Source organism: Gasterosteus aculeatus, chromosome 9, assembly GCF_964276395.1.
Source record: "Gasterosteus aculeatus chromosome 9, fGasAcu3.hap1.1, whole genome shotgun sequence".
Classification (NCBI taxonomy): Eukaryota; Metazoa; Chordata; class Actinopteri; order Perciformes; family Gasterosteidae; genus Gasterosteus; species Gasterosteus aculeatus.
The window spans coordinates 1,596,126-1,617,618 of NC_135696.1; the positions used below are offsets into that span (position 1 = coordinate 1,596,126).

The 21,493-nt window shown below is 48.6% G+C and overlaps 3 protein-coding genes across 3 annotated transcripts; 1 reads left to right on the plus strand and 2 right to left on the minus strand.

The window, feature by feature from the left end:
- Nucleotides 1-4,868: 4,868 nt before the first annotated feature.
- On the minus strand, nt 4,869-6,094 carry cxcl8a (chemokine (C-X-C motif) ligand 8a). The gene is made up of 4 exons (XM_040169520.2): nt 5,791-6,094; nt 5,547-5,679; nt 5,343-5,429; nt 4,869-5,233 (listed from the first exon to the last, which is right to left on the minus strand). Exons 1-4 carry the CDS (start codon nt 5,855-5,857, stop codon nt 5,221-5,223), a joined length of 300 nt encoding a protein of 99 aa, XP_040025454.1. The 5' UTR covers nt 5,858-6,094; the 3' UTR covers nt 4,869-5,220.
- A 6,388-nt stretch (nt 6,095-12,482) lies between these two features.
- On the plus strand, nt 12,483-18,236 carry fbxo10 (F-box protein 10). The gene is made up of 11 exons (XM_078080050.1): nt 12,483-12,680; nt 13,102-13,733; nt 13,868-14,671; nt 14,832-14,981; nt 15,158-15,294; nt 15,544-15,614; nt 15,711-15,863; nt 15,948-16,289; nt 16,371-16,681; nt 16,783-16,970; nt 17,470-18,236. The coding sequence occupies exons 1-11, from the start codon at nt 12,611-12,613 to the stop codon at nt 17,648-17,650; spliced, it is 3,039 nt and encodes a 1,012-aa protein (XP_077936176.1). The 5' UTR covers nt 12,483-12,610; the 3' UTR covers nt 17,651-18,236.
- Nucleotides 18,168-21,457, minus strand: polr1e (RNA polymerase I subunit E). The gene is made up of 11 exons (XM_040187321.2): nt 21,172-21,457; nt 20,718-20,821; nt 20,510-20,586; nt 20,267-20,411; nt 20,021-20,165; nt 19,795-19,905; nt 19,589-19,685; nt 19,370-19,500; nt 19,203-19,284; nt 18,891-19,022; nt 18,168-18,447 (listed from the first exon to the last, which is right to left on the minus strand). The coding sequence occupies exons 1-11, from the start codon at nt 21,233-21,235 to the stop codon at nt 18,282-18,284; spliced, it is 1,254 nt and encodes a 417-aa protein (XP_040043255.2). The 5' UTR covers nt 21,236-21,457; the 3' UTR covers nt 18,168-18,281.
- Nucleotides 21,458-21,493: the final 36 nt, after the last annotated feature.

Below are 21,493 nucleotides of genomic sequence, written 5' to 3' on the forward strand. Positions count from 1 at the left end.
AACGCCACATGGCGATAATAACACGAATACCATTATATGAATGACGAGCATTGTGTTGTGTCGTGTCCATTTTAACACCAGGGACATCAACGGGCGTTGCTACGTGTAGAGGTTTAATGAAATAACGTGAATGTCAATCATCACTTTATTCTATCGTTTTTGATTTGTTACCCGATCAATATTTTCTTATTATGTGGAAATGTCATCTCGGTATAAGGCACGTGGATGTTCTCCCTAAGGTTTCCTCCCTTTTGTCCCTTTTCCTGTGCCGATGGAGGGTTTCGGGACAGAGGATGTTGTACGTGTACAGACTGTAAAGCCCTCTGAGGCAAATTTGTAATTTGCAATTTTGGGCTATACAAAATAAAATGAATTGAATTGAATTGAATGTTGAGAGTAAAAAAAGCTTTAGCTTAACTTTAACCTCTAATCCCTGGCTCTGGAGAGACCTTTGTCAACTGTGAATGAACAAGCCTGTTGATGTAATCTCGGTTATTCCGCTTTGGACTCAATTTTAAAAAAAAACTGACCCTAACCCCAAAAGCCATGTCATTTGGACTAAACCTATATAAATAGATAGATAGATACTTTATTGATCCCTCAAGAGGGACATTTTGGTATCACAGCAGCATGTACAGGGAAGAAAATTGAATAAAAAGATACACATTATATACAATATAATAAAATAGAAATATTAAATAAAATAAAATAAAATAAAACTGAAACAAAAGAATAACCTTCCAAAAGAGACAATAATAAAAATTTGTAAAAGGAGAAGAGGAAGAGCAGCAATATCACAGCAGTACAGGGTTATTATTTAGCCTGGGATGATTTATTGTAAAGTATTATTGCACTGGGCAGGAATGATCTCCTGTATCGGTCCTTGTGACCCTACAAAATAATAATAATAATGAATTCTAGTAGTAATGAGGCCTACCTGTTAAGATCCCTGCAATCTAAGAGAGATTTTTCATTGTGATCGCTGTGTGTGTTGTGTTACGCCACGTGTCCCCCTGTTTGTTTATTTGGTAATGTGCTGTGTTTCTGTCATTGTCCGGAGACAACGTCCTCTGCTGCTTCCCAGCCTTTTTGTCCCTCACCTGTCCCCTGATTGTTGGCCTGATTTGTTTCTCCTGTGTCTTGTTAGTTTCCCCTTTCTGTAGTCCCCTGTCAGATTGTAATTCAGTGTGTGAGAATTGGGGTGGAAATTTGTGGATTTAGCCCATGTGAGAAACCAAAAGTATCTCAAACTTGCTTTGTGATTAAGTATTTATTACTAACTAGAATATAGGAAAATGATAAAGAATACAGAAATCATCAGCACAAGTCGTAAGCACAGACAGAAGTCAAGTGACTACAATTCAGCTGAAAAGGGACAGATGTTCCTTCCCCCAAAAGGAGCAGGAAGATCTGACCAAGTTGAAGAGGAGAACAGGAGCTTATATACACTTCAGGGAGGTTGGTGCTGCCTCAGCACAGGAGAGCCCACCCCTCAAAGAGGAGTGTTTGGGAAAAGTACCAGACGACGTAGGGGTGACCCTCCCTTAATGGACCCGGTCAATCAACAACATCTAAAAGGTCAGTCAGGGCACGTATGGTTCCATCTGTGTCTTATCTCACCCTGGACTGCCTTAAGTCACCGGCTCACATCAAAGGTCACATTCCTGAGAGCCTCACCCAACGCAGGCTCAACAATTTTCCCCCAACAAGAATCTATGCCTGAACCCTGCATGTTGACTGAGGGCCGCCCACGAACATCATGGCAGAGTCCTAGAACGACACTAGACTCAGCTGGAAGCGGTTCCCGCTAGCGTCGGAGACCTGACGGCCCAGATACAGGCCTTCACTCAGTCTCGCCCGAGCCTCCAGCACCAGCCCATGAACCTAAGCTGCGTCCTCCTCAGAAAGACGAGGGTGAGCCTGGCACATGCCGCTCTTTTCTCTCTCAGTACCTCGTCATTTTTTAACTGCAACCTACCACGTTCCCTTCTGAGCGCTCAAAGGTGGCTTACGTCATCGCTCAGCTGTCCGGGCGAGCAAGACAGTGGGGAACCGCCCTCTGGGATGCCCAGTCGCCCTCCTGGAACAACTTCAAGGACCTCTCGGACGATATGAGAAGGGTTTTCGATCGGTCCAAACACGGGCATGAGGCTGCTCGTGAACTTTTACATATGCGCCAGGGGCAGAGGGCCGTTCCGGAATATCCCATCGACTTCAGACCGTCGCAATGTCCCCTGGCTGGAACGCCGATGCACTCTTTGATACCTTCTTGAACGGGCTGTCGGAGGCAATCCAGGACAAGCTGATTGCCCATGATCTACCCCACACCTGCGATGCCCTGATCATCCTTGCCTTCAGAATTGACACGAGGATGCAACAACGGCGATGCATGAAGGCTTCCAGGGATCCTGCAGATTCTCGATGGTCACCCTCGTCACCGAACCAGCAACTTTTTCGGCGCCTGAGGATCATGGACCAGAGCCCATGCAGGTGGATCGCCCCCGTCTGACCCAGGCTGCGCGGCAGAGAAGATTTGCCTCCCGTTCCTGCCTGTATTGTGGCCAACCAGGGCACTTCATCTTTGCCTGCCTGGTTAAAACCAACGCTCACCAGTAAGAAGGGTACTGGTGAGTGTGACACCCGCCCCATCTGCCGTCCTCGGAACAACATACTCTTTCCGCCATCCTGAAGTGGGGGGCCCAACAACTGGAGTTGGTGGCGTTGATTGACTCCGGACCTGCTCCTTTATCGACGCTTCATCCGGGATTACGGTTCACCGGCGGCTCCCCTCACAGCGCTGACTTCCACGGCTGTTAAATCCCTCTCCTCATCCGCTGCAGAGGGAGCGTTTCGGGGGCCAAAAACAACGCTTCACCCCAACTGACAGTTCATTGTGGAGGTTGATGCCTCCGACATTGCCGTTGGAGCTGTGCTCTCCCAACGCTGAGCCGGTGATAATGAAGACCCACCCCTGTGCCTTCTACTCACACCGCCTCACGCCTACTGAACAGAATTATGACGTCGGCAGTAGGGAATTGCTGACTTTTAAGCTGGAGGAGTGGAGACATTGGCCGGAGGGCGCCTCTGTACCGCACCTGGACTGACTACAAGAACTTGCAGTACACCCGCACAGCCAAGAGGCTCGATCCCCATCAAGCCCGCTGGGCCACGTTTTTCTCCCGATTTAATTTGAACCTTTCTCACCGTCATAAGAATGCAAAGGCCAATGCGCTGTCTCGGCGATTCAGCCCCCGTGAGAGACCTCAGGAACCGGACACCATCCTCCCCCCTCATTGTGCATAAGCGCGGCTCGATTTAATATTGAGTCCATTGTTACTGCAACTCAAGCTAATGAGGTAACGCCCAGTCAGTGCCACCCCAACCGTCTTCTTGTTCCTAGTTCTGTCCGTACACTGGTCTTACGGTGGGGTCATTCAACCCAGCTGTCCGGTCACCCTGGAGCCAGACGAACAGTTTTTGCTGTTCCAGCGTCATCCAGTTGACCATAAAATTGCAAAGGTGTGGTGCACGTGACTTCTGGTAACGTCTGAGTTTACTGACTGGATTTGTTGGTGCACTTAAACTGCTCAAAGAATGTGTGATTGACGTCCGCTGCACAAACTCCTGCAAGAACAAACATGGGGTTTGGCCCTGAGGGAGGATACTCAGGTTATCTGTCCAAGAATTCCCATGAGAAAGTAATTAAGATAGTAATTCTTCGACAGATAACCTGAGTATCCTCCCTCAGGGCCAAAAAGAAAGAAGAGCAAACCTACATCATATATTTTGGATCTGTCCCGAGATACAGGTATTCTGGGAAAATCTGGAATCTACCAGATACCTAAAAATACTAACATTACCAGCAAAAAAGCAATAACCCGTAAATGGTTACAACCCGACCCACCTTCTGTAGGAAACTGGGCTGAAATTGTAAAAGAAATCCACGACATGGAAAGATTGACTTTGCTTCTAAGATTAAGAGGAAGTACATACATGTCAAAGTGGGCAGGATGGATCAAATATACTAAGATGCGATCTTATGCATCTACTTATGCATGTAACCCTTGATCAAAGTCTGAGAAAGGTTATGACAGGAACAGTCTGTCATAAACCTGTCTAATCTGTCAGTTGGATAAAATAGAAGATTGACCTGAATGACTGAAAACATTGTTTGTGTGTTGGAAATATTTTGTCACGTGTGTACTTCACCAGCCACGGCAGCGTGTCGGTGGTATTGCATGTGTACGTGTGTGTGTGTGTTTCATCGTACATACGGTGCCTGTGTCCCAAACTGTTGTAGAAACCACCACAGAAGTGTTTTGAGTGTGTTAACAATATCAAAAGTAGTGTATTATTTTCATTATTACAGTATGACTTGTTAAATATTAAAATCCTCGGCTTTGGGGACACGTTTCTTTCAGTTCCTGAATCCCCGTGTGCATGTTTAGGTTTGTGCTTCATCTGCTGACAGTATTGTGCACTTGTAAATATCCATTATGCTAATAGCTACTCATAACCCATTATCAACCATTTCAGAATGGATAAAAAGGTCAAGAGTCACAGTATTTCAGCGACACACAATATAATTCCCATGGCATTAAAACAATATAATGTTTGAATAATGCATTATAATGACCGTCATGAAGCATTATGTGATAAATGTTAATCTAAACTGTCATTGTTTGCTTTAGGTAAAGATTGACTATGTGTTGTTTCTCTGCATGGATCTCATTATATTTTTTCCCAGTGCTCAAAGAAAACAGTTACAATTGTATTGACAATTAACCAGCAAGGGACATGGAGCGCGCCTGGGACGTCAACTAGTAATACTATATTTCGAAAAAGAAAGAACAAACAAAAAGTTACAATTTCGTGTAAACCTTTTTTTATTTGAACAGGTTTGTCAGCCAATTTACACAGCTGAAAAAAATAATAACATAATACATTAACGATACATAAATATTTAAAATAGCATATATAATAACACTTCAGTATTGTAGAAGTTGTTGTTACAAACTAGCGCAGCCAAGCGGCCTCACAGAGTGACACAAACAAACAAGCCGAGGCTTGTGAATGAACGAGGTGTTTGATACAAACATAGTTCCCTTTGATCACCTCCTCCAACACTAAAAAGTGGAGGGGACAATAAATACTTCTTGGCACTTTTCATATGTCCTTTGCGACGGCCCAGACCCATGAAACACATCCCTGCCGGCCGGCTCAGCGTCTTCTGCTGCAGAGGACAAGAGGAGAAGAGGATTACTTTGTGCACCAAAAGCTGCCGGCCGCATCGCTCGGCTAAACCGCTTCCTCGCACCGGGTCGCGATTGACCTGCACTCACTTGGCCAGGATCCTCTGGATCACTTTCTTCACCCAGGGAGCTTCGGGGTTCAGGCAAACCTGTTGGCCGGTCTTTTTCAGAGTGGCACTGCAACACCAAGCGAGAAAGAGAGTCAGGACGTGTTGGGGGGGGGGGCGGTGTCAACGACAGATTAACACCCGCGTCAGTGTGTCGGAGGCCAAGGCCTTCGCGATGAGCTCTTACATGATCTCGGCCTCGTCGCAGTGGGAGTTGGCCGTGATCAGCTCCACCTTCTCGATGTAGCGGAGGATGATTTTGCTCTCCGTCTGGATGCAGCGGCAGTGCTGCTCCACTCCCAGGCTTCTCAGACTCATTCCTGCGAGGGGACAAGGAGCCACACGTGGTCACAACAATGCAACGCCGCGAGCGGGAGGACGTGCACGGCGACACCGTCGCGCTCAGCCAGTGAATCAAGGAAGCGTCTCACCTTCACTGAAAGCCACAAAGGCCACGAGCATCACGAAGACGGCGCCGACGACTTTACTGCTTGTCATTTTTCTTCTTTTTTTTTTTTCAAACGCTGCAACAAATAACACCAAGGAAGGAGAAGGAATTCCAGAAGGCCGTTCCGATGAAGCTTGAATCTCTAAATGAGTAAAGATGGAGGTTTCTGAAATCGGCTGAAGGCTTCTGCTGCTCTCCTTCTTCTCTCCTTGGCTCTTTGAATCTGGCGCTGGAGAGGAGAGGCTCTCCCTTTATAGTCTATTGCAGATGACTCACTTCCTACACTCGAAGGTCTTGCGCAAACTTGGATAAGATGTCGACAGCAGTGGGAATTTTTCAGGGTGTTTGGCACCTCCCTTGTCAACGGGGCTGCTGGGGGGGGGGCAGTGACTAAACGTTTGTAACAAACCTGACGATGTGACAATTAATGTGAGGACAAATTCTCCCGTCATGTGAAGAGCGTGATGCACTGCTGCTCATTTTCACGATTCTACAACTGATTCATAGATGGTGTAATAAAATGCCCTGCAGATAGTTAACGAGCGGATGTAACCCTGCAGGTTTTTTCTCATCTCAAGAAAGAGGACTTTGTTGCAGCGCACGTTTTGCTGTGAGAAAAGTCCATTAAGTGTATTTGTTTAGGTGTGCACTGCTGGTGTAACTGCAGCTGGACGGCTAAACACAATAACACAGATTTGCAACGGTTCAGCTGAATGTGCGGCTGTTAAAGTCAATTAAAGTAAAATGCTTCCCAGAACTTACAAATATATATTTTGGGGAATTGGGAAAGAGAGAGAGAGGTTTTCTTGTGGACTCTTTTTTTCCCCCCAACAAAGGTTTAAACCCCCCAGATGGAAAAGTAAAGTTCTAAGAAATGAACGCTGAATGCAATCACAGAGAGAAACGCTGTGATCCAACAAGAAATCACGTTTAAAACAACATGCATATAAATGTCGGGCAATTTGCCATAAAGGTTCATGAGTTTAAAGTGTGAGGACATGTGGACAGGTTCTGACACATCTGCACAGCGTCACTTAGGTTATTGTTTCAACGCAGAAGGATATGAGTGGCTTCTGAACAAAGGGGTGACGGAGAGAGGAATATTCAGTTTGACACTTAACCCTTCTATCGTTGCCTAAAACCAACAAGATGTGCCGATTGACTCTGTTAAGACTCTATAGTTTACTTGAAATTATCCTCAGAAACGAAGAAAAAAGTATTAAGGCCGTAACACGACATGGAGAATACGCCACTACAAGAACAAGACCTGCGTTTAAAACCTCACATCAGTAAAAGTGCATCTGTCTTTTCAGGGGATCGAACCAAAAGTGTTCATTGAGAGGAAAAATTGGTGGTTGTTGTACTATTAGAATGTGTTTGGATTAATATCACTACTGTATGTATGAGCATGTTGCGTGTTAACGGAGCACACTAGATTATCATGAGTTTGTAGCCTCGCTGTCGTGTGAGAACCTCTAGTGCACTTTTCAGAAGCTCAGAAAAAAACGCATTTTGCAGCTGATCCAAGAGGGTTTTATAACCGTTAAATAAGCTCATGCAGCACGATTTCCTTGAGATAAAATTCCTTTGACTCTAGAAAACTTGGAGGTGTGGTGAGTGTATCACAGTTTAGCTCCACATCCCACCTCACTCCACCTAATCTGTACCCCTGCTGAGGGGATTCACCTCGTCGGCCCGCTCACTCTCACCCGTCCACTCACTCACTCACTCACTCACTCGCTGCCAGATTGTTCCTCTTCCATGACGGACTCTCCAGCGCTCACCGTCACAGGGAGCGCCTGTCGGCGGCCCTGCCTGTCCCTGTCTGACCCGACAGCCCGGCTGTCTTACCGTTACCCCGCCTGCTGTTCACGGAGCTTTGACTAAAAGTTCAAAACATCCCCGGAGTCGTGTGGGTGCATTTACAAAAGTGAGGTGTACCAAGTTCAATATTTGCCACTGAGATGTGGTGTAGGTGTGTCAGGTTGCATGAAATGCTTTACTTCATTCGGTAACAGAAAGTTCAAATCTCGTGCAGGGTAATAAATGCCCCCCCCCCCCCTCCTCATAGAAAACAGATGTGAATGTAACATGTGATGAGCATGTGAGTAGCTGGAAAGTCCCAATGTTGTGGGTCTCATAATAATAGAGAGGGGAGAGAAGGCTTTTGGATTTGGGTAAATTTATCACGTGTCATTCATGAAAAGACCAGACAGACATATTAATTCCTGCTACCCATCATTTAAAAAACTGTGATCAATTTCTTACACCCAGCAATGCAACAGGGTGCATTAGAAAGTTTAGTTTATATTATAGTCTTGCAGGTCCTACAGTCACAGTATTATTATGTTTGTATTACATTCATATAGAGTCAGACAAATTCAGTTCAGCTCAACAGGGAAAGAATGCCCCCCCCCCCCCCCCCCCACCAACCCCTGCCACCTCCAATCCGCAGGAAAACCCGGCATATCAGAGGATTGCAGCAACTTATTCTCCCCCACCACCAGAGTCTGGACACCCAAAGGGGGGATATGACTCATGGTACGAGGACTTAAGCTGCATTCCAAGTTGCTGGCTCGCATACTGCAGATGCAGATATAGTAGAACATCCAGGTATTTTTGGCGTACTGCATTGTACGCGACGTATGCTAATACTTGTTTTCTGGCGTACTAAAAAGTAGCGTATTTGGAAAGCACAGAATTTCTCTTTCTTCAGTGTTTCAGCATTTCTTTCTAAAATGTTAACCTGTCAAAGTTGAAAAACAAACACCAATATCAATGTCAGCTACACCAGTAAACCCAGTGCAGCCGGGGAAATACCAAGTAATACAAACATTTACAATCTGCTGCTCTACCAGGAAAAGAGGACCTCTGCAAACTCAGAGGTAGCGCTGTCTTGAAAAACATTGCCGCTGATAACATTCACCACTGCGGCCTTATCACAGCCGATACTGAGTACAAGAGGCTGAGCGAAGGAAGACGGAAACGGCAGCTGGGAAAATCAGAAATGAATCATGAACTTCTCGAGCCTGTTTTTTTCCTTCTGTGTCTGGGAGCTAAGCTCTTAGGTGCGCTCGGCGTCCTCTTGAGCCAAAGCTCGCGCCATTGTAACGGCTGCAAGAGCAGACAATTAGTTTCAGTTTGGACTGAGGCTGATGTTGACACGAGGAAGCCGTATAGTCTCGAGGGCGGCTGAGAAGGCAGCCACCCACTGGGGATTTGGGAAAAAGCCAGAGACTTTTCCGTCGCTCTCACAAGCAACTTTGGGTGAGCGTGCAGTGGTTTACACCCTGCATGGGCATCGCTGACATTAAACGTCCTGCCAGTTTGCTGGACAGTAAATGTGGCCGCTGATTGTGCAACAGTTCTCTTTTTCGATGTTTCATTTTATTGCAAAGCGTGACACTTTAAACTCCCTCGTATCGTTTTAATGTGGACATTAAATTGTCAGTCGGCGTGACTTTCCCTTCGGTAAAGAAGGGTACCGTGTTAATGATTTGTATCAGGGAGAAATCGGTGATGTCGCAAGGCATCGTGCAGGTAAATATTGTGAAATATTACGATGCAGAAAAGGGGCTGAGAGAGAGTTAACTAGCGCAGAGCAGATTCCAGAGAACTCCTCTCCAAGCGAGCCAAGCTGATTTCTTGAGAAAGCATGAAACCGAGACAACGGCCTTCTGTCTTTCTGACTGGACCAGATGAAAGCCACCTGATCTCTACTGAGGCCTTTTTCTTTGGAAAATGCCTGTTTTGAAAAAGAGCCCTGTTTGTGTCCATGTGTGCAAATTTAAAAAAAGAAAAATTACACCGTTCCTCGGAACAAGTAAAAGAGGAAGACTAATGTTACAACTGCGGTGAACAGCTGGGCTTTCTGTGTGCCGCCTAATGACCACGCCATCCTTTTAATTCGCTTCACAGCAGATGTGTCCCTCGTCGCTAATGTGGCAATCCTGAAGGCGAGACAACGTTTTATTCATCCATCAGCGGTACGCTCGACTTTGCTTCGGTCCAGATAGCTCTGTCCCTCCCTGACCTCTCGTGACCTCAGGTATCATGGAAATGCTCCGAGGGTCAAAATAAGTGCTCAAAGGCAAGCGGCTGAATTGAGTCAATCTTCACTGTTTTTCTATGGTTTCTATTATGTATAAAATTGTATGTTATCCGAAAATGTATTCTGAGACTGAATCCTGGCCCTGAGATGTACTACATGGAGGTTAGTAGATGGGCACCATTTAGAATAATTCAATCCTATTTAGAACAGTAGAGAAGGATATTAGGATTACCATGAAATTAAAGTCTGTGTTTAGTTAACAAAATGTATAACTGCTCCGTTTCTTCCCAATTGTTTCTAGCGATTGTTCTGCTGTACTGAAACTTTACTGAAAGGTTGAACTCCCGAAGGCCTCGGGGCTCTGCGCTATTTAAGTTTTTAAAATGGGTCCACTTTTTCAAAAGGCTTCCTTTTTCCATACTTACATGGACATTTAAATGTCATGTCTGTATCTCCCCTTCGTTAACCGTCCGTTGTATTACCAGAGTAAGAGGAACTACGATGATGACAGACTCTAAAGTCCCTTTCCTGCTAATGAAGTTTTTCTAAGCATCATTCATCGGCCCACTTCTTTGTCAGTTCCGTATTCATCATAACGTAACTTGACTATTATTTGAGTCATTTTTTTCAACTTCACGCACTAATAATATTTTTATTTGTTGTTGTTGTTGTTGTTTGTTCATTTCTTCCTTCTTTTCCCCCTCAATTAAAAATACTTGTGTTGGATTTCTAACATGTTTATTTCATGGCAAGTTCTTATGCATGTTTTATTTCTACTTCTTGACTAAATGTGGTTTACCATAAAGCCAACAATAAAGGGTAATTAAAATGTCATTGTGATCAAATAGTGAGAAAATAACAATGGAAACATGTTCATATGTGTGTGTGTGTGAGAACATAGAGTATCACAGTTGGTTTATTGTGGCCTGTAGAACAGCGAGCAATAGTGAGAGAAAGACCTCAAATACAGACCTTTAATAAAAGTATTCTAAAATGTCAGCTGTCTTTGAAGGTCATGTGCTACACATCTTAAAATCCACCTTTGCTCCCGTGTTAAACCACGTCATATCAACTGTAGTAATGAAACAAACGGCTACTGAACACAGTATTTAGATTATACAATTTGGATTTTAGATCAGACCTTTTCATCTCAGATTTTGTCTCTTCCCGACCGCTAATGTTTCACAGGGATTATATCCTGAGTGGGGGGGCACCACCACCTTCTGGACACCAAGGAGATACAACCATACTTTATATTTATATCTTCTCTGTGGCTGTTTAGTGCTCTCCTTGCCTTTCCCGACTTTTTGCTTTACTCTTAATGCAATTCTATTGTATTTTACAAACGGGTCATTATTACTTCTTTTACATGTAATAATTAGTCAATTGTTTGTATTTGTTCACATCTTTATTCTATGGTTTTGTTTGTTAAACCCTGGCAGAAGATGTTGAATTTCCTTCAACGTTCACAAAATTATCCCAAAATGTATTTTGATTCTGTATTCTGAATGATTGGATCCTGGTAAAAACACATGAACATGTTTACTACATGGAGGTGAGTCATTTATAATAAAGAAATGCTATTTAGAACGAAGGTGGGTAAAGAAGGATAGTAGGATTACCATGAAATTAAAGTTTGTGTTTAGTTAACAAAAATGTCTAACTGCTCTTTTTCTACCCAATAGTTTCTAGCGATTGTTCATGGGGGTGTCTTCATTTTAGAGAACCTGTTGGGGAAAATACATATTAGAACATTGGACATCTTATTCATTGTGTGCTTCACTTTCTCAACCGTTTTCCCTCCGGTTACAGACTCTTCATGTTCCATTTACCTCAGAAATCAGAACTTGTAGTTGGGGCCGACGTCCCGCTCGAGGTCACCTCACCTTGTTCGGACGCATCTTGTCAGCATCCAATCTCAGGTAACCTTTGAACTTTCAATGTGCTGAGCCGTGAGACAGCAGCTGTACAATCACTGCCTGGTGAGTATTCTGGTCATATTGTGCTTAGTGGAAGTTGAAGTAATACGAATAAAACACACATTGACCCATTAAGACCTTCACAATCTCTGAAGAACAAATGCAGCAAAGTAAAAAGAAAGAAGAAGAAAAAAAACGTGCTCAGTGGAAACCACTGGGTTGTGAAAGATACCACCAGCTGGATTACTGGTTCCCGCCTCCTGGGACAGACGGGGAATTCATAAACAAACTCATTTTGTTTATCATAAATGTTTTTTTATGATAAAAAAAAATGACTGGGCACATACTTACTTACAAACTATACAAGAAAACGATTGTTGTTTATTCCGTCGATTCTCTACTGATCCAGTCCAGTAAACAAAATATGCATAAAAGGAGTTTGCATAATATAAGATCACACTCCAAATCAATTGTTTCCTGGAATTTGTCTTGGGTTTCGATGATGGTGATTATTTAGGAATCAAAATGGGTAACGGGAACAAAAGTGACCAGATTTCCCAAGATTTTTCTTTTTGAAGTATGCAAATTGTCTACTTTCAAATGTATTCGCTTGCAATTTCAAAGAAAGTAATGACTCGGCGCATGCGTTGCACTCTGCGTCGTTGCAGTGACGTGGGCGGAGACGTAAGAACGCGCTTCCTTCCGGCGGGGCCACGCCCACTTCTGGGAAGCGGAAGACGCCGCAGCTCCCGGGTCGCCTCGCGCGCTCCCGCCCGCAAACCGGGAGGCAGCGTCTCGCGCGCCCCTCCGATGACGCATCTGCGCGCATCGTTATGAACTGCGGGGACAGACGCGACACGCGGACATGTGTTGATTCGTCCGACCACGGCCGTCTGGTAAAAGGTGCGCGTGTCCTTTAGGACGGAAGCCATGTTCGGCCGCGTGTTGTTGTTGTTGTTGTTGTTGTTGTGGCCGACATCAGTTCTGCGCGGTTCGGCAACAATTAGGTAACGTTTAAATGTTAAGTAACCTAACGTTAGCTAAACGTAACACATCCTGGTGGCAAACTTTGAACTCTGGGCTAACGTCGCGCGCCTGTTTTACAAGAGTCGTTTGGAGTTAAAAACAACGTTAACGTTACAAAACACAGCGCGTCGTCTGCGTCGCGTGCGGCGTTGGTTTCCCCCGCTGATGTGACCCAGTTGCGTTAAACTAGCGCCACTCCCGGCCCGCCACTGAGCGCTGGACACGTGACGTTAATTAGCGCTCTGCTAACGAGCTCAATTGTTTTCTGTTGTTGTCTTAACCGCGTGTGTGTCTCCAGGCGCCGCCCTCCCCCCTCCTCCCCCCCGTCGCGGTGCGCCCGCTGCCATGGAGGTGTGCAGCCTCCCCGTGGAGCTGTGGCGGGTTATCTTAGCCTACCTGCCGCTGCCCGACCTGGGCCGCTGCTGCCAGGTGTGCCGCGCGTGGCGCGAGCTCGTCCTCTCGCTGGACAACACCCGCTGGAGGCAACTGTGCCTGGGCTGCCCCGAGTGCCGGCACCCCAGCTGGCCCAGCCGGCCCCGCCAGGAGCCGCCGTCCTGGAGAGAGGCCCTGAAGCAGCACGCCGTGTGCGCCCGCACCTGGACTCTGAACGGGCCGGAGCTCCAGTCGTCCGCCTGCCTCCTCTTCTTCCGTCGGCGGAAGGACCGCCGGGTTTGGCACGTGGGGCCCGGGTGCGAGTTCGAGACCCTGCGCGGGGCCGTAGGGGTGGCGGGGCCGTACGACCGCGTGGTTCTACACCCGGGCGTGTATGAGGAGCAGGCGGAGGTGGTGCTGAAGGTGCCCGTGGAGCTGGTCGGGCTGGGTCGGCTGGGCGAGGTGGCGCTCCTGGTGTGTCTGGAGCAGCAGTGCCCCACAGCACGGCTGTGTAACCTGGTCTTCATGCCCCCCTGGTTCTCCACCGTGGTCTACAAGGTGAAGCAGCAGCTCGCCGTTGCATATTTCAATAAAGCTTCTTCTCAAATAAAAGGTTCCGCTCACCTCGCCTGCCTATTCATGCCGAATATGTCTCCCTCCCATCGTCCTTTCTCTCCCCTGCTCCGCTCTAGACGTCGTGGGGTCACGTCCAACTCGATAACTGCAACTTTGAAGGTGTCCAGCTGCAGATCCGCGGCCCGGGAACCTGCCAGGCGCGCTTCTGCTCCTTCTCCCAGGGCAGCTCGGCGCACCTGCTGGGCGTCGTCCTCAGCCTGTTGGACAGCTGCGACTTCTCGGGAAGCGACGCGGCCTCCGTCACCGTCGAGGGTCCTCCGGTGTACGAGAAGAACTGGGCTTGCAAACACCTGGCGGCTCTGGTCAGGACGTTCCCGTCGTGCGGTCCGCCCGGAGACGGCAGCCGTCCCGGGAGCCCTCTGACGCCCACCGCTGATGTGAAAAAGGAGCGCGCGAGCACCGAAGACTGGCATAGGAGGGTCGGGGTGGAGGCGGAGTGTCAAGGGACGGTGATCGACGGCGACTGGAGCGACGGCGACCGCAGCGAGGGAGAGGAGGAGCACCGGGGCGCCGGCGGAACCAACGGCGGCAAGGACCCGCTTGTGTCGGATTACAAAGTCCCATGTGACCAACACGGCCTCTCCCATTTGCTCCAACTCCATCCCGACGGCTCGCTGCCGCTGGCCTCCTCCCCGGACCCGCCGTCTGTGAGCCCCGTGCCCCTCACCTTTCAGCAGGAACTAGACCGGGACCCGGAGGCCCAGGCGTTGGCGACCTCCACCCTCGGCTGCATCCTCCGGCGCTGCCTCTTCCGGGAGGGGAAGGGCGGCGTGCATTTGTCTAATTTTGCCCAAGCGCGGCTGGAGGGCAACGTCTTCCGTGGGCTGAACTACGCCGTCCGCTGCATCCAGAACTCCACAGTAAATACCAACATTCTTCGGGCTTCTGGAGTCTTCCAGAGTCTCACTCGGACTTTGATAAGATGCACGCGTGTTCAGGAAGTAGCTCAGTTTGTGAGTAGTTGAGCAGCGGTTGCAGCAGTTCAGAGTGATGCTGTAGCTCCTCTCTTGCCTCCTTCAGCTGGTGATGCTGAGGAACGAGGTGTGCGAGTGCCGGGCGTCGGGCGTGTTCCTGCGCCTCTCCGCCGAGGGCCTCATCGCGCAAAATAACATCCACTCGAACGCGGAGGCGGGACTGGACATCCGAAAAGGGGCCAATCCCATCATTTTGGTAATTGCCGCCACACTTGGAACCAACAAAGAGGTCCACTAACTTTTCCCACAGCGTTCAACGGCTCGTATTTCGTCTCATACGTCAAACTAACACCACATTAAACTTGGTTTGAAAGATTTGGCGATTCTTTTGAGGTCATTCATGCATCGTCACCCTGCCTTTTATTCCCGCAGTGCAACAAAATACATAGCGGCTTGCGTTCCGGCGTTGTTGTCCTTGGCAACGGGAAAGGTTCCATTCGGAGCAACCAGATCTACAACAACAAGGAAGCGGGCGTGTATATTCTCTTCAGCGGGAATCCTGTGGTCAGGTAGGTGGGGGCTCAACATCTACATTGCACAGGAATGTCAATCCCCCCCCTTATCACTCAGATGTTACTTCCCTCCCGCTTCCTTCAAACGTTAAACCGGCCTTTATCGTTTCACTCAAAATGTCGGGAGCTTGGTGCCTGCCGCAGTGCAACAATCTGTTGCTGCCCTTTATGTAGCATGTAGTGGTAAAATCTGACTTTTACTGCTCCATAATGTGTCGCTTTCTACCCCCCCTCCCTCTGTACTAGTGGGAACCACATCTTCCGGGGGCAGGCGGCGGGCATCGCAATCAACGAGAATGGAAGAGGGACGATCACAGGTGATAAAGTTTCTTCATTTTGTGCAGCTCACAGAAGAGATTAGCAAGAGATTAGCCCCCCCACGTTTTACTCATTCTTCTCGCGTTCAATTGCAGAGAATGTGATCAAAGAGAACCAGTGGGGGGGTGTGGACATCCGCAGAGGCGGCGACCCCGTCTTGAAGAACAACCACATTTGTCACGGCTACTCGGACGGCGTGGTGGTCGGCGAGAGGGGCCGCGGACTCATCGAGGGCAACCACGTCTACTGTGCGTGCACTGGAATCTTGCCCGCCGAGCTCGTCCCTGCCGCCCGCGGCGCTTCATCTCTCCTCTCCCGCCCCCTTTCCTCAGGCAACAAAGGCTGCGGCGTGTGGGTGATGTCGTCGAGCCTCCCCCAGCTCCTGGGCAACTACATCACCCACAACTGTATGTACGGCCTGGCGGTGTTCTGCAGGAAAGACCCGGAGAACACGGAGGCCAGGGACGGGAACTGGCCGGGCCAGGAAGGAGAGGCGGGCGGCGGGGAGGCGAGGCGGGAGGAGGGAGACGAGAGAGAGGGGCAGGAGAACCTGAACGAAGAGGGGGAGCTGTTCGCGTGGGAGAGCGATCTGGACAGCGAGGAGAAGCGCCACTCCGCCCGCCGCTCCATCAGCGTGGCGCTGGTGGAGAGCAACTGCATGAGCTACAACGGAGGTACCCACGGACCCTCCCGGGTAACAGAGGGGCCCTCGCGTCCCGTCTTTAATGCCCCCCCCCCCTTCTCTCTCCCCGTAGCGGTGGGTCTGTACGTGAAGAGCAGCCAGCCCCTGAATGTTTTTGCCAATCTGGTGAACAGCAACCGCGGCGCCGGCGTGGCCGTGCTGCAGAGCGGCCAGCTGACCCGGTTGGTCAACAATTGCATTCTGGGGAACGGCCGCGGGGGCGTCGCGGTGGAGAAAGACTGCCGGGTGGAGCTCCGTGGCAACGGCGTCTACAAGAACGGCGGCCACGGCGTCGCGTTCTGCGGCAACGGGCAGATCGTGGAGAACGACGTCGTCGGGAACCGCGGATACGGGATCCAGGCGTCCGGCAGCGCCGACGTCAAGGTGCGAGGAACCCGAGGACCTTTCCAACACCGCGTTATAATAACCATACAAAAGAACACGTCGCCATTGCACATTTACACACTGCCCATTCTTCCTACTAGGTGTTGCGCAACCGTGTCCAACCAGCACACGGCTGTGGCGTTGCCGTGTTCGGCCCGGTGAAAGGCGTCGTCCACGACAATCTCTTATTCCAGGGCCACCCGGGGAACAGAAAGGCGCTGCTGAATTTGGATCCCAGCAACGAGAGCTGCGTGTTGCGCAACAACAGCGTGCTACGGCATAATAACGGGTAACTAGGCAACCGACAGAGAGCCGCAGATTCAGGCCCTCCGTGTCTTTGCTGACCGTCCACACGCACGCAGCACCTTTTTCATCAAAGTGATGAGGATCAGGTCCTGAGCGCCAAAGCTTTGGTTCACTCGGATCGGGTCGTTTTCCAAAATATATCTGCGGTAGTCACGCGTTTGTCAAATTGTTAAATCATAAATGTATACAGTAGATAAGAGTATAATAAACATTAGGTTGTGAGGTCCTTGAAAAAGTTCAGGGTTTGACTGACAACTGAACTTTTACATGATTTTAGAAAAAAGAAAATGCTATGGTGAGATTTTATTTTGCTCCCATCACAACCTAAATGCGACACAATGGTCCTCCTAAATAATTCTTTAAATGCATTTACAAAAGACTTGCAGCTGCCTCCTTCACACCATTTCATTTTAAAAGATGATCTGTCCATGTTCTGCATATATTTGCTTATTTGGCTTTTGTCGTTTCCTTGCATTTCGTAGCTGTAAATCGGCTCCTCCCTGGGTTTTGGAAAACCCTCCACCTCGCCCGCTGGCCAGCTCCCCATCTGGCCTTCCCCTTTCCCGGTATCCCTCCAGACTCGGCATCTCCGTGACGACCAGGATCAGTGCCACTGTGGAAAGCGTTTGCCACGGCGGCAGCATGTTCTGCTCAATCCTGTGAACGCAATATGAATGACGTGCGTGTCCCCACCTTCCCACTCGGGGATGACCTTGCAGAACATTGTCCTTTTTGTTGGAGGATTGAAGTTTAACCACTAAATGCACCGTCTCTGTAGATTTTAAAGTACACTCTTTTGTAATTTCATGCGGCCAGTGCACGCAACAAGATGAGCAGTGCAACACGCCGCGAACATCTTCACTGTTCGCACTCCTGAAGCTTCTTTCATGTCCTGGGCTTCAGACATGCCTGTTCCTTCCACTCCGAGACATAAGTGTGCCTTGATTTCTTTTTATTCAATCATTGTAGCTAGAGAGGTGAATTCATGAAGTCCATGCTTCTGCTTCTGGCACGGAGCGAGTCTCCGTGACTCTGATCTGCTGACAGCCTGTTAGAGACTAAATGACATTCTGTGTGCAATGAGCTTTCTTCAAATGTGCCTCCATGTTTTCACATCTACAATGTGCTCACAACCCATTCTTACTTTGTGTCTTGCACAGTAACAAGTAGGAATATCATGTACAACTCAAACATCACCAGGTCCTTTATTTGTCTACAAAATGCATTAAACAGTTCTTTGTTTGTGGTATTTCCAGTTCTTAAAGTCCTCTTGACTGAGTTCTCAGTTTGACTTTCAGTGCATTTTCTTGCGTTTCCGCTGCTCCATAAACGCCTCGTACTTGACCAGAGGTAGAACCAGAGAGGCGTAGCGGTTGGTGTCTCTGAGCTCGCCCGTGTTGGCTTTCCCCCGGGCCGGTCGGATTAGAGTCAGTCCCATCGACTTCGCAATCTCGATCATCCTGTAGGACACAGAGCCATCAGTTACAGGAGGCAGAGTTCTTGGATGCGCTTTGCATCCACTGGGTTTAACGTGCTGTGCTGACCGTTGGTACAAGACGTGTACAAGCTTCCAGTTATTTAAACAATCTGAATTATTCCATCTAATGCACTCGTGCAACATCCTCCGATATGCTGCAATTACATTCAGTTATGGCCTCGATTCAGACATGCAGTTGATGTAAACTTGTTGGTAGTTAGTTTTGGACAACATAGTTAGCAGCAGAGAGGCTGCATACCTCAAACTGGGAGGAAAAACATGATATACATAGTCTTAATGCGCTGTATTCATATTTAAAGAATGCTCCCAACACCAGATCTCCCCCCCCCCGTGTCTTAATACGTGATTTGGTGTTTACATGAGCCGTTTCAAAATGGGGACTATAACAGTGTGATTTGTTAATACCTGGCCTCAGTGATTCCGAGGTCACGGTGCAATAACGTGAGGTCGCCAACCATGCAATTCATATGCAGCAGCAGCGCCAGAGAGTACGCCGCCAGTTTGGCCCGCATTGATGACGACACGATGTTCTGGACCCTGAAGAAAAGGGAGGGAAAATGCAGCAAAATTGAGAGAAAAAAAGGCTGTGTATGACCCCGTGTTCTGACATGAATGCAGATTGCTGCTCGGGGCACAAAGAATCACAGCCTCTGTTGACAATATTCAAACATTCAGTAAGAGACTTTTTAAACGCGTTTACGGGGAGTTGCGTCCTACCTGCCGTTGTTGAAAGTCTCCACGGTGAACGTTTGGAGCAGCTTGCTCTGAACGCTGCGAGGGCAGCCCTCCTCCAGCCCGACTGTTGGCGTGAACAGAAACGGCAGTTAGCCCGCGCGCCGCTCCAGAGAACACAGCAAAAGGGACCAACATCCAACACAACTCACACTTGTGGTAGACGTTCTTCTGCCGGGCCAGCTTGAGGAGCATGGAGAGGTAAAAGGCGCAGCGCGATGCTCGCTTTCTGGCTTCGCCGAGGCTCGGCAGGTTCTCCAGGTGCTTCGCCACGCACAGGGACCTGAAACGACAAAGCTACATACTTAACGGCGACGCGGGGAAACGAATGGAACCTCTCTGCGAGCGTGAGCCCTTTCCCCCGCCCCTACCCTCCGCTGTCCCTCATCTTCTGAATCTCCTCCCGGGTGAGGGATGCCATCTTGGAGCCAGCCTCATCCAGAGCCTCGAACGCCATCGGACTCAGGACTACAGACACAAGTTAAGGAGCTTTTGCTCAGACGGTGTCATCCTTCTCGCCCACCTGCAGGTCTCTTGCGTATACACACACACACACACACAGAAAAATAAAGGATACTGTCGTCAAATAAGTAGACGTTTTCAGGATTGTCAGCAGCTGGGTTGCAGGGGGGCAGGTGGACAGCCATCTCTCCCTGGACCTCATTGTCAGCAACTTCTTGTTGGAGAGCTGAGGGTGGAGAAAAGAGGGGGGTGAACATCTGAGAAGAACAACATGGCAGGCCCTCAGATGACTGGTGGCTGAGTTTGAGACTACCAACTTCCAATTCCTCGACTGCACTTACCTTCCAGACCCTTGTCGTTGATCACAGTGTGGGCGGCTTGGGCCACGGCTTGATGCAGGGTATCACCGCCCACCTGGTTCAGCCTGCGGGAGCTCAGAGCTTTCTTCTGTTTGTTGGTGCCGAACGCCTCGATCAAGGAATCGACCTTTGACAGAAAAACGCAGAAGGTTGAGACGTTAAAACAGAGTTCATTCTCATACAAAGCCTCAGTCTGATTGGAAGAAAAAGCTGGACACGTCACAGCACCTTGTCTCTGTAGGTCACGGTAGTGTCCTGGAGGGCTTTGAGTTCCTCTGTTGCTTCTCCTGGTATGACGGGTTGCAAGTTGTAGAGCTGAGCCTCATGCACCTCCATTTGCATGGTCGCCCTGTTCAGCACTCCCACATAATATCTGCACAAACAACCAAACAGCAGGCATTTTACTCCCCTGGTAACTTGCGCAATGGCTGCAAAAATATATAGATATATATAAAAAAGATGTTTGCTTACTTGCAAACGTTGTTGCATTTCATGGATCCCTCTCCGAAGTTTGTTCCAACATAGCACAGCTTGTCTGCTTCAGCAGCCTGGACATAGATGGGACACGTGACCTCGGGCCTTGTGGAGATGCACAGTCTATACCGAGCGGTGTGTGTGTGTGTCTACGTCACAACGCAACTACACGGGGCCGAGGATGAGAGTTGTCTGCGTTTCTCACCACTATCCGCCTGGTCTTTTTCCTCGGGTTTCTTTCGTCTTGGTTCTTGTACATCGCGACATCCAGTCTGCCTCCTGATGTGACGCTGCCGTTGGAAAAGCGGACTGTGAGGAGGAGAAACCGGGATGTCACGCCACCATAAACACATATCAAGTTAATATAATGTTTAACAAATGCACGTTAAAAAAAGTTCACGTGTCCAACTATCCTTTGAATTTGATTGTTATAATCACAAAAACTAAAATAAAAACTCCACTCTGGTCAGCACGAGACTAGCTAACGTTAACCAGCGCGCTAACGTTGGGTTAGCATTAGCCCCGCTGCTAGCACGCATGTGTGCACCTACAAACCGGTGCCTTAAACATAGAGACCGATTTAAGTACCAGCCGGTAGTTTCAGTAAGTTCACACTTCTACAGAATACACTCGACCAACAACACGGGAGAAGCAGTCACCGATAACAGCTTTGTCTGACTCGTTCTCCTCTCCGCAGCACACCAGCGAGCAGGAGGCGGCCATAGTTGTTGTTGCGCGTTGGGCCTCAAGAGGCTTCGCTCGTTCGTATTTCCGCTTCGCTCTTAGGTATTTGCATCGGGCTGCACCGCAGAGCAGCGGTGTTTTGGTTAAAGACGTTGCACAAAGCCGCTTTAAAAATATGTATATTGTTTAAAAATGGAGGCGTTGAATGTTGCTTTCGGCTTCCCGTCGTTGAGCCACTGAGAGGCATAATAAATGCGCCCCGGAACTGTACTTCCGGTCCATATGACTTGTCTCTGT